The sequence below is a fragment of the Bombyx mandarina genome, chromosome 23, assembly GCF_030267445.1.
Source record: "Bombyx mandarina strain Sakado chromosome 23, ASM3026744v2".
Classification (NCBI taxonomy): domain Eukaryota; kingdom Metazoa; phylum Arthropoda; class Insecta; order Lepidoptera; family Bombycidae; genus Bombyx; species Bombyx mandarina.
The window spans coordinates 16668376-16680848 of NC_143229.1; the positions used below are offsets into that span (position 1 = coordinate 16668376).

General features: G+C 40.9%; 2 protein-coding genes across 2 annotated transcripts in view; both read right to left on the reverse strand.

Annotated features, from left to right (window-relative positions):
- Positions 1 to 12473, reverse strand: part of LOC114246566 (fatty acyl-CoA reductase 1) — a 272794-nt gene that overhangs the window by 111788 nt on the left and 148533 nt on the right. The gene's annotated exons all lie outside the window — the stretch shown is intronic.
- Positions 5959 to 7515, reverse strand: LOC149500230 (uncharacterized). The gene has a single exon (XM_089737817.1). The coding sequence runs from the start codon at positions 7411 to 7413 to the stop codon at positions 6676 to 6678; it is 738 nt and encodes a 245-aa protein (XP_089593943.1). The 5' UTR covers positions 7414 to 7515; the 3' UTR covers positions 5959 to 6675.

The window sequence follows — 12473 nt, forward strand, 5'->3', positions numbered from 1 at the left end:
CCTAGGCGTCACCCTCGACAGAGGGATGACATTCCGTCCCCACGTAAAAACGGTACGCGATCGCGCCGCGTTTATACTAGGACGACTCTACCCAATGCTTTGTAGACGAAGCAAACTGTCCCTCCGTAATAAGGTAACCCTCTACAAAACTTGCATACGCCCCGTCATGACGTATGCAAGCGTAGTGTTCGCTCACGCGGCCCGCACCAACTTGAAACCCCTTCAGGTTATACAATCCCGATTCTGCAGGATAGCCGTCGGAGCACCATGGTTCCAGAGGAACGTGGACCTCCACGATGACCTGGAGCTCGACCCCGTCAGTAAGTATCTACAGTCGGCATCGCTGCGCCACTTTGAGAAGGCGGCACGACATGAGAACCCTCTTGTCGTGGCCGCCGGAAACTACATACCCGATCCTGTAGACCGTTTGGTAAACCGTCGACGTCGCCCAAAGCACGTCATCACGGATCCTCCTGATCCATTAACGGTGCTTTTAGGCAATACAAGCACCGGTCACCGTCCTCGCCGAACCCGTCGCTTGCGACGAAGGGCTCGACGAGCGAATTAACCCACAGACACAGCCCACTGAGTTTCTCGCCGGATCTTCTCAGTGGGTCGCGCTTCCGATCCGGTGGTAGATTCTGCGAAGCACTGCTCTTGCTAGGGCGGTGTCAGCAATTCTCCGGTTTGAGCCCCGCGAGCTCACCTACACAAGCTAGGGTACGCTGAAGTAGCCTCTCAAGGCTATCAGCATAGGTAGGAAAAAAAAAAAAAAAAAAAACATTCGGACCGGCGGTCTACCGAGCAAATATCATCCGCTCGGTGGAAGATCTTCCTTTCGTCGTAAACTCCCCAAACTGGTGACCTGCGACGAGATGTGAACACGCAACCTTCTGATTCATCTTCAGCGCATCAAGAACGTCGGCTACCACAATCCCCGCATTCTCGCAGATAAAAGCACGTCATTGAAAGTCGTCCCACAGCAAGCCAGCATCGCAGCCTCAACAGGACCATCGCAGCCGGCTCACCGCGCTTCCTGGTCCTACGGCACGCAACTTCACTGCCTCATCACGCCGCTACAGTTCATCGCAGCCCACGACCGGATCATCAACGCTTGGGGTCACACATCTCCGGCGTGGCAGCTCTGCATCACATGGACTACGCACGACACGCACGCAACATTGAAGCTCAGTCTCGACTCACCGCAGACTTCGAGCAGCACTGGCGACAATCACGCAGCATTCAGCTCAGTTTCGACTCACTGCAAACTTCGAGCAGCACCGGCGACACGCACGCAGCATTCAAGCTCAGCCTCGACTCACCGCAGGCTTCGAGCAGCACTGGCCCTTGCAAGCTAATCTCAGCACGGACAACGCTAACTAAAAATGACACGACCTCCAGTCTCGGAGGGGAGTGATGTGGCGGGTAGCCATCATACAACGCAAGATAATTGACAGATGCCTGAATCTCGCTTACGACATTTTCAAGATAAAGCGCATATATACAAGTTCCGAACAACAACATTCGGACCGACGGTCTACCGAGCAAATATCATCCGCTCGGTGGAAGATCTTCCTTTCGTCGTAAACTCCCCAAAGGGGTCATTTTGAAATTCACAATTATTGTGAATGTTGCACGTCCAACAAACATTTAAGTAATCCGACTTATATTATTAAGCATAGAGTCTTTCCTAGAAAATATTTCCGCGCCCCAGAATCATTGCTAGTACATGATGATCGAAAAATTTCGTACTTACAATTATTTTAATTACCAAAATATATCACACAGGTAAGTCGATGTATGTGATTTAAACAAAACCAATTCGACAAATAGTCTTATTAAATGTGTCTTTAAAGGTTGATAAATCGCGCCGGACAATAGCGATACGATGGTTGTGGATGGTTATATAATACGTGTTAATTTTGTCACCGTGTTTTTTTAGTAAATTAACTAATTATCATGGCACGGCCCATTACTTGATTTTTCGGTAATTAAAACCCACATTTATTCAGGTATTGTTCGTAAAAAAAGAGGTGTTTACTTAGCATTTATACATATTATTATAAATAAAATTGGAGTGTCTGTTTGTAATATTGAAATAACCGCTTTTTACTACATGAATATGAATATATATACGGTACATACACCAAAATAACATTTTTACAATTTTTGTCTGTCTGTTTGTTCCGGCTAATCTCTGGAACGGTTGGACCGATTTTGACGGGACTTTCACTGATAGGTAGCTGATGATATAAGGAGTAACTTAGGCTACTTTTTTTAGAGCAGCCTCGCCCCGCGGCGTCGCCCGCGGTACGACAATAACCGCGGATAACATCGCGGGACTCAGCTATCAATAAAATTTAATGTTTCCGAAGCGAAGCGAGGGCGGGTCGCTAGTATTAAATAAATTAATAAAGGGCTATTGTTTTTTTTTTTGTGTAATAACTGATATTGCACAGGCGAAACACGCATTAATCACACCACGTTCCGATCGTTTCGTGCATAAGTACACGCGCCGTATTTATCGTGAGAACAACGATGTAAAAAGACAGATTCTTAACGACTTTCCGCATTGACCGCGTCTCAATCCGATATGTGTAAGAGAGAGAGAGAGAGAGAATACACTTTATTGCACACCAAAACACAATTTACATTCAAAAAAACAATCAAAAAACAGATAAATTTGTACAATAGGCGGTCTTATCGCTAAAAGCGATCTCTTCCAGACAACCGTATAATTTATAGAAATTCTGGAAAATATAAAAAAATATAGCAGGTATGTTGCGGTGTACTATAGATAATACGTTATAGAAAATATATACATACAATAAACAAAATATATACCGTTTACATATAATATGAAATATATACTTATTATTATATACCAATATACATACTTACATACAATACATACTAATATACTTACATACATATAATACATCAACAGTATGGAAATAATAAATGATGATGCAAACAAACAGCACTAAGAAGATAAGTAGTGTTCCTTCACCATTCTTTTAAAACAGTTTAAAGTTTGAGCACTTCTCACTGCATCCGGCAGAGCATTCCACAATCGAACCGCCTGGACGGTGAATGAATATGAATGCGCCGGCATTTTCAGTCTCAGGCTATCCGATGATCTCAGGGAAAAATTATGCGTATCACGTAGGAACTCGAAACGTTCTTTGAGATATATGGGGGCATGGGGGTTAAAGAGAGTACAGTATAGTAATGAAAGGACATGAGTATTGCGGCGAAGGCGAATTGGTAACCACTTGAGTTTAGTGCGAAATTCAGATACATGATCATATTTCCGTAAACCAAATATGAATCTTATGCAGAAATTTTGTAGCCGCTCAAGTTTATCAAGTTGTGTTTCAGTTAAATCAGTATAGCTGGCATCGGCGTAGTCAAGAATTGGAAGAAGGAGAGATTGTGCAAGCGCAGTTTTAGTGGCAGTTGGAAGAAAATTTCGTAACCGTCTCAAAGATCCAGCTGTTGCAAACACCTTCCGGCTAACCTCTTTTATCTGAGCGTTCCATGAAAGGTTTTTATCAATTAAGATTCCTAAATTTTTCACAGTATCGCTGATAGGAATTGGTACGCCATCAAATAAAATAGCCGGAAGCTGCGACCATTTCACTTTCGAGCACAATCTTGAACTGCCGACAACAATGACCTGTGTCTTCGACGGGTTCACCCTCAATCCATGCGAATTACTCCAACGGGATAATATTGATAAGTCATTATTCAGCGTCTTCATCGCGTTGGTCAGTTCTGACAAAGAAGTTTGTGTATAGATCTGTAGATCATCTGCATACAGGTGGTAGGAAGAAGTAAGTTGTATAGAAATAGAATTTATAAAAATTGAAAAAAGTAAAGGGGATAAAACGCCACCCTGCGGTACACCTACGTGCGTTTCACACCATGAAGAATAGGCATTCTCACAGTGAATACGCTGTCGGCGACCAGACAGGTAACTTCGAAACCAATCAACCACGGTCGGAGATATGTTAATGGAGCTAAGGATGGCTAGAAGTATGTCGAAATCAACGGTGCCAAATGCATTACTGAAATCCAGCAATGCCAACACCGTCAGTTTCCCACTCTCCATGCCAAGTCTGATGGCATCCGTAATATTCACCAGGGCTGTGACTGTGCTATGACCAGGACGAAAGCCGGATTGGTAAGGGTTTAAAAGCTGATTCCTTGTAAGAAACTCATTGAGCTGGTTGTGAATCAAGCGTTCTAAAACCTTTGAAAGGAACGGTAAAATGGAAATTGGACGGTATTCTGAAAAGGATATAGGATTCGACTTTTTTGGCAGTGGTGTAATTTGTGCTTCTTTCCAAGCCTTTGGAAAGATGCCGCTAGATAATGAGTGATTGAGGATATGACAGATAACGGGAAGGATTTGGTCCAGGATAGGAAGGATCATATTACGGGCGACACAGTCACTTCCAACTGCATTGGAAGTTATAGATAATATGCTCCGCTTAACATCACAAGCCGTTAGGTGATTAAAAACAAATGGAGAGCAATTTGGGACTGGAAGAGATGAAATATGATTTAATGTTTTTGATTTAGTTGTCCCATCAAAATCGGACGACGCACAGAAATGTTGATTTAATAAATCAATACTCGAATGAGATAAATGAGTGTTATGTTGTGATTTTCCAATCCCCAGTGATCTAAGAAATTTCCAGACTTTAGCTGGATCTCCATTTTCGACAGCACTATGGATATGTTGGCGTTGTGCATCCCTACACACCCTGTTGCAGTGATTACGGATGCGGTGATAATTTGTGCCATTTTCGAGGGTAGGTTTTTTCTTATATTTTAATTTAGCAGCCGCCTTCTTGATTAAGATACTTTTAATTTCATTAGTAAGCCACGGCGCTGGCAAATGTTTTATTCTTACTGGTCGACATGGTGCGTGCTTGTCATATAGACCAGTTAATTTTGCATTGAACTGATCAACTTTCTCATTGATTGAGGTAGAACACGTCAAAGCAGTCCAGTCAATGCTGCCTGCATCTTCTCGAAGACTTTCAATATCCATACCGTTAAAACTGCGCAGCAGAAGAATTTTTGACTTAGCCTTAGGAGGTCGTACTTTGTATGAGACGAAAATGAGATCATGATATGAGAAAGCGTCAGCTGAACATTGTCCATGGTCAGCCACGTAATCAAGAGAAGTAACGAAAATAAGATCAAGAAGTGAAGGAGCACAGTTTGGAAAATGATGTGTCGAGTTCAACGGTAGAATAGTTAAATTTACCGATTCGATCATCGAGTGAAATAAAGTACTGCGAGAATTATTTTTAAGGAGGCATGTGTTAAAGTCACCTATGATAATGGTATGAGTATATGAAGGCATTATGTTTTCTAGCAAAGTTTCAAAAGAAGTAAAAAAATCTATACTTGACGAAGGACAATAATAAACACCAAGTAGCATCTTCGTGTGTTGAAGTTCTATTTCAAGAAATAAGTGCTCGCCCGCACATGGCGGTGTAGGCTGTGCCGATACATTAACAACTGTACAATTAAAATATGAACGGATATAAATGGCAACGCCACCACCGCCACCAGTAATACGGTCGTTCCTAAAAAGTTGAAAACCAGAAATGGTATAAGATGTAGACGGAAGACATGGCTTAAGCCAAGATTCTGACACAAGTATAGCATGGATATTCTTAGAATCAAAACTTGCCAGCATGTCAGGGAAATGAGCCGGAATACTCTGGGCATTGATATGAACGACATTAAAATTAGGAACACCAGAGAACCGTGAAGACAATGTTTCTGCTAAAGAAGGCACACTAATATCGCTGTTGTCGCTGTTTGCTGAATAAAAAGTTTCAGATTCACTTGTATCTGTTGAGTTGAGCATATAAGTAGAGAAAATATATATATATATATATATATATTATACACAATATCAAAATATCAATACGGTTATGAATATATATACAAATTAATAATACCCACCAACTGGGAAAGTGTCTATGAAAATTAATTTAACTATAATAGAGACAAAACAAGCCAAAAGACAAACAAAATAACAAAATAAAAGAAAATCAAAGTAGCAAAATAGAATACCTATATAAAATATACGTAGCAATTAGGTAGTATAATTTTATTAGAAAATGAAAACATTAAATAGTAAATACAAAGCAAAAGAAAAAGAAAAAAAGAAAACAAAATAAATAAATAAAAGAAACTAAAATTAAAGAAATACAAATCAGAAGCATGAGTAGCAGTGAAAAGATTACAGTATACTTAAATTCATCTCGACGTTTTCTTTATTAAGCTTCGCTTTAAACTTAATACGTGTAATTTAGCTGTATAGACGAAGATCCTTTTGCCACTTGAAAGTTGACAGTTAAAAAATTGTCAATATCATGCACTGTCACTGTCACTCAAATATTTAAATTTAAAATTAAATGTACCTACCGACAAAAGGCTAGGTACTTATAAGCTAAAAAACAGGTAGTTTGAAATTAATACTACATTATTAATATTATAAATTATAAACAAAATTAACGATAAAATGTAAAAAAATCATAAAAAATAATAATTAAAAAGTTTATAAGGAAAGTTAATTTCACTTTGTCACCTGTTAATCCTGTTATACACAAGAAAGGAAACAAACAAGAAGCAAGATTATCACTATCACTTTCTAGCAGCAGCGCGCTTTGCCTTTACCACAGCCGGTTTTGTAACAGCACGCTTATGAGCATCAACCTCAGGGACTGCCTCCGATGTGTTCTTTTGAAGATGATTAAGATCTCGATGTGTAACGACGCGATGTTTGATGCCATCCGCTCCCAGAATGTAGACACAGCCATCCTTGGTCCAGACCTTCTTCATGCCGAATCTACTCCGTGCAGCCATGAAAATGTCGTGCCGCGCTTTCGTCAGAAACTCCGAAATAGTAAAGCCGGTACCCTTTAGTTTTGTTTTAGAAAACCAAACTTGACTGCGCATTTCATACGTTTGGAATTTTATCAGTATGGGACGAGAGTCTTCGGATGTTGACAATCTATTCATACGGTGACATCTTCTAATATCAGCTGAGGAGAACTCGGCCAAAGCAAGATGACTGCCTATGAAATTAGACAATACCTGTTCAATTTGCTCACCCTTAGTCTCAGCTACTCCGTGAATGATCAACATTTTTCTACGGCTGCGAGTCTCTGTATTATCCTGCATGCGCGCGAGCATCTCCACCTGCTGTTGCAAGTTATTAAGTGCCTCAGTAATGAATGCCCGAAATGACGAAAATTCCAATGCCAAACTTGATGATGTGGTTGATGGTTCTGGAGACTTGTTGAGCTGGGCTTCGAACTTCGCCATACGTGCATTAAACAGCTCTGACATCTCAGCCAGTGAAGATTCAAGTGGATTCATAGTAACAGAGCAGTGAAGTGTGTAGAAGTAATTAATTGTAAGGATAACACTTGTCCAGCTGGTAGGTACAATCAGTTGTTAGAATAAATCATATAAATAATGGTGCCGTAATTTTTTCTTATTTTACACAATTTCCACAAAAACACAGTATTTTCGTTTCAACACACAAGCTCAATTCGTTGTTCCTCTTATCCAAGTCTTTGGGGTTCCTCATTCGCTGCGAGCCACCCAGGCTGACGTCACAACCCTCCAGTTCCCCGTCCTCGACGACCTCAAGGTATTTGAAGTCCTCGTCGCTGTCCGTCTGATTGATGATCTCGTAAGCTTTCGATGTTTGACTTGAATCTTTTAGGGACGGCTTCCTGTCGAACAGGTTTTTGACGTGCGCCATTTCTGTCAGTTTGTCCTTGACACTGTTGACGGTTTCGTATAGCCTGTCATTTAATTTGATGTTTAATTTGATCATTTCATCGGAGTCGCTCTCCGAGAGTGGTATCTCGCAGGGCGCGTACACTCCATCATTCAGTTTGGCCTTCTCGAGCCAAGCGTCCTTGTTCTTTTCGAAGTTCTTGAACATCACCTTGAAGCTGAGTATGTAGATGGTGGTGATGACGAGGACAGCCCCGGTGATGAACATGATATACATCGCTGCTTGCTCGACTATTGGCAGTATGTTTAGATATAGTTTGAATCTTTGTTCCAGTGAAGGTGGAAGCGAGTACCTACATTCTCTGTAATGAAAATCGGTACATATAGCTAGTTTTAATCGATAAGTTTATTGTTGGCTAATTTTTGATGCGGTAATCGTTGGACTATTCTGAACTATTGTTGAGTGCGAATGAAGTATTGATGTGCCTTTGGAAAACATACAGCATTGTATTATGAAGAAGCAGTGTGTACTTAGCTTAAATTCCTTGTCTATGTCCAACCATAGACAGTCAATTTAGTTCCATCTTTAGCCGCTAGGTGCTGCCAGCAAGTATAAAGGAAGCGCAGCCATCTTTGATCTTCATAGCGTTGTGTACTTTCGTACTGTGAAGTCGCAAGTCCACAAATATTTATTCGACTTCTTATTAATTGCAAAAAATATTTATTTTGTGTTTCTATGAGTGTTATTTTGCAATCATTACGAGTATTATTTACCAATCCTATCATCGGACGCCATGAATCACGCGTCATCTGTTGGAGGTGATGTTGAGTCAAGCTCCATAATTTCCGAGAGGGAAGATGTCCAGGCGAGACGCGATGGAGACGCCTCGCGTTCGAACAACTCGTCAAGCGAAAAAGAACAAGAGGAGTCTCTGCGTAAGAAACGACGGGATCCAAAGGTAAAAATACAACAGATTTAAACTAATAATCTTTGTAACATAATTACTGAAAACTTTGGCAAATCGTCTCCGTCGTACAAGTTACCCGTAAAAGCGTTTTAAATTGTATACGGAAAAAAGGGCCGTATGGATAGAAATAAGACGTCAAAGTTTAATTTCCGTGGTCTCTAACAAAGTATTCTGTTGCCAACGCACCACTCATTGAGGAATTTTTGTTTGATAATACTAAATTGAAATCTATTCAGTCCCTCGGAGGGCTACAATTCTATTTGTCACGACCTCTTACAAAAGGCAAGCCAAACATTATAAACAATCATAGTCCGTAACATCTGGCACAATCCAGAGGGGGGCAAATAAAGACACCGACGAGAGGCACTGAGTGCCACCAAAATTGTAATAATTTGTAAACCATGTATGGTTACCAAATACAAACCTTTTTCTGCGGAAGAAAAGCGACGGATCAATGCGTCCAATTTTCGATCTTCGAGAGTCTAACAAGGTCGTAAAGATGAAACACCTAACTGTTTTCGGACACCTCGGTACCAAACTTTCTCCACCCAGGGGACTGGATGATAGAATTGAACATTTCTCAGGAATATTTTTCTAGTATCAGTCGCAAAATTTCGTCGATACTTCTTGAGGATCAGTACCAAGGTACCAGTATCAGTACCTTCAGGAAGGAATCGGTACCTTCTTATGAGTTAGTATGAAATGACATGCCTACCCTTCGGTCTGGCTTCAGAGCCACACCTTTTTGCTTCTATAACATGCGGGTCGCAGAGACCTTGCGTGCAAAGGGAACTCGAGTGCTAGTGTCTACCTAGACGACTTCCTTTTGGTCGACCAAGACAAATCCAAGTTGAAACTTCAGGCTGCAGAAGCTGTGAAGCTTTTGGATTAACCTTTTTTGCTTCCATAACATGCTGGGTCGTAGAGACCTTGCGTGCAAAAGGAACTCGAGTGCTAGTCTACCTAGACGACTTCCTTTTGGTCGACCAAAACAAATCCAAGTTGAAACTTCAGGCTGCAGAAGCTGTGAAGCTTTTGGATTATCTGGGCTGGCATGTCAATTTCCATTATATAGGGTGCTCGGTCGCACGGTCGCGGAGATATTGCGTGCAAAGTCGAGTGCTAGCTTACCTACACGACTTAATCTTGTTTCACCAAGACAAATAAACGTTTTTATCCCCATAGCATGCTCGGTCGCGGAGACCTTGCGTACATAGGGAAGTCAAATGTTAACGTACCTACGCGACTTTCTCTTGGTCCTTGAAGACAAATACACCTTTTTGCTTCCATAGCATGCTCGGTCGCGGAGGCATTGCGTGCAAAATCGAAGTGCTAGCTTACCTACACGACTTGATCTTGTTTCACCAAGACAAATAAACGTTTTTGCTCCCATAGCATGCCCGGTCGCGAAGACCTTACGTACATAGGGAAGTCAAATGTTAACCTACCTACGCGACTTTCTCTTGGTCCATGAAGACAAATACACCTTTTTTGCTCGCATAGCATGCTCGGTCGCGGAGACATTGCGTGCAAAGGGAGGTTGAGTGTTATCCCACCTACGCAAATCCCACCTGGTTCATCAAAAGAAGTCCAAGTTGAGTCTTCAGGCCACATAAGCTGTAAAGCTCTTGGATTATTTGGGCTGCCAAGTCAGCCTTACAAAAAATCAATTAGTACACTGGTTCAAGAGATGACATGTCTAGGGATTCGATGGAAAATTGCGAGAAATAAAGTGGCCACTCAACAACATCCTAGCTCAAACTCTGACGGAATTACATCAATCTACGCTAACTTGCAAATTTTCTTGCGAAGTTTCAAGAAAAAACACCCCCGTAAAAAACAGGCCATCCTGCATGTGTTAACAATTAAATGCAGTGCTGACACGGAGCCACATGTCAGACATTGCCGATGCACAAAACCAACCATTTCCTGGCAACGGAAGCTTCGGACATGTGTAGGGGTTACAAATGCAGTGCTGACGTGGAGCCACATGTCAAACATTGCCGAGACACAAAACCAACCATTTCCTGGCAACGGAAGCTTCGGACATTTGTAGGGGTTACAATTAGACAAAATATTAACGTCCTGTCTATGGTCAGCTCAACAACAGAAACTGCTCACCCACAAAAGAGCTATTTGCAATGGTAGTGACAATCAAAATGAATCTGAAAGTATTTCACTAGTTCAAGATAACTGTCGGCTTATAATCTCTCGAGGAGATACAACATCGTAGCCGACAGGCTATCACGAGGAAATCAACCTGCGAAATGGCACTTTTTACCACAAGTGACCACAAAAGTTTTTCGAAAGTGGGGTCATCCGGATATAAACCCATTCGCCGACCAAGATTGGACCTTCAGCATACCGTAGAGGATGCAACTAGCATGGAGAATTCCTCCTCTCAACCTTCTCCCCAGAGTACTGACTCACTTCAACAGTGTCTAGGGAACCTACCTGGTAGTGTTCCCAGACTGAACGAAAGCATTTGGGTTTCCAAGCCCTCAGATCCCGAACGCTAGATAACTCGCACGAAATCCAAAACCTTCCTCCTCCACAGGTTAAACATTAACCCTGAAAGCTTAGAGGGGGGGTTGTACAAATAATAGACTGGTCTACACAGGAGAAGATTTATTGAAAATTAGCTGGTGTCAATCCACTTTGTCAGCATACTTACCAGCAACTAGAAGATGGTGCATATGGTGCTACAGTTTTAAAATTGATCCTAAGTCTGCAGATGTTGCCAAAATCTTTCTTCTTTTCCAAAAAGAAAATTTTGCCTATAAAACAATCCTTCTGCGTCATAAAGCAGCGCTGTCGACTTTCTGTGGGCGAAATACATGTAGGACAGCAAACATTCTCAAGCCCCCTAATAAAAATTGCTATTCTAAAAAAGCCATCGGAATAGCTAAACAAAATTCAACTACTTATTACAATTTTACTAAGTGTAGTCCCATTCACATGAGATTCGAAAATAGTTCTAAATTGGTTTTCTTCAAACCCTGCCACCAGATCACGCCTCAATGTTGCTTGAAGGACACCAACAACCATGTTGCTGGCTACTGGACGCAGAGTTAATGACCTTACTTTTCTCAACATTTCTAAACACAGTTTCTTTGATAACAGAGAAAAACATCTTTCTGATACCAGTCTTTGGGTCTAAAATTGAAATCCATTTTCGTCAATAATCTGCATAAGTGCTTTCTAAACATGAAACTAAAAACATGCCCAGTAAGATTCGTAAGGACTTTTTTCTATGTGTGTTGTCACAAAAGCGGCATCCCGTACTGTAATTGGAAACTGGTCTTCGTTCAACCTTACGAGGTAATGGCATCAACGCATCTCTAAGAAGTTGTAGACCAGCAGTAGCCTCTGAGATGGATTGATAATGAACCAATGGACGAAATACTTTCTAGAGGCAATTGCAAATCATCCAAACGTTTACAATAATTATTGCCGAATAATAGAGCTTCCTAAAGATCCTCACGATTCTTTTTTTCAAAACATTTACTCCTACATGATGTATATACATCATTTATACAATTTATACATTTTCTTGTATATACAAGATAAAATGTTTATTACAAACTTATAAATATTTTTTAATTATTGAATTAACATGGAAGTTAACAACTGTGTTTTTTCGATTTAATAATTATATAAATTATGAACATTATTATTGCGCTTCATAATTTTATTATGGCTTTACCTATTTCATCATAGCGT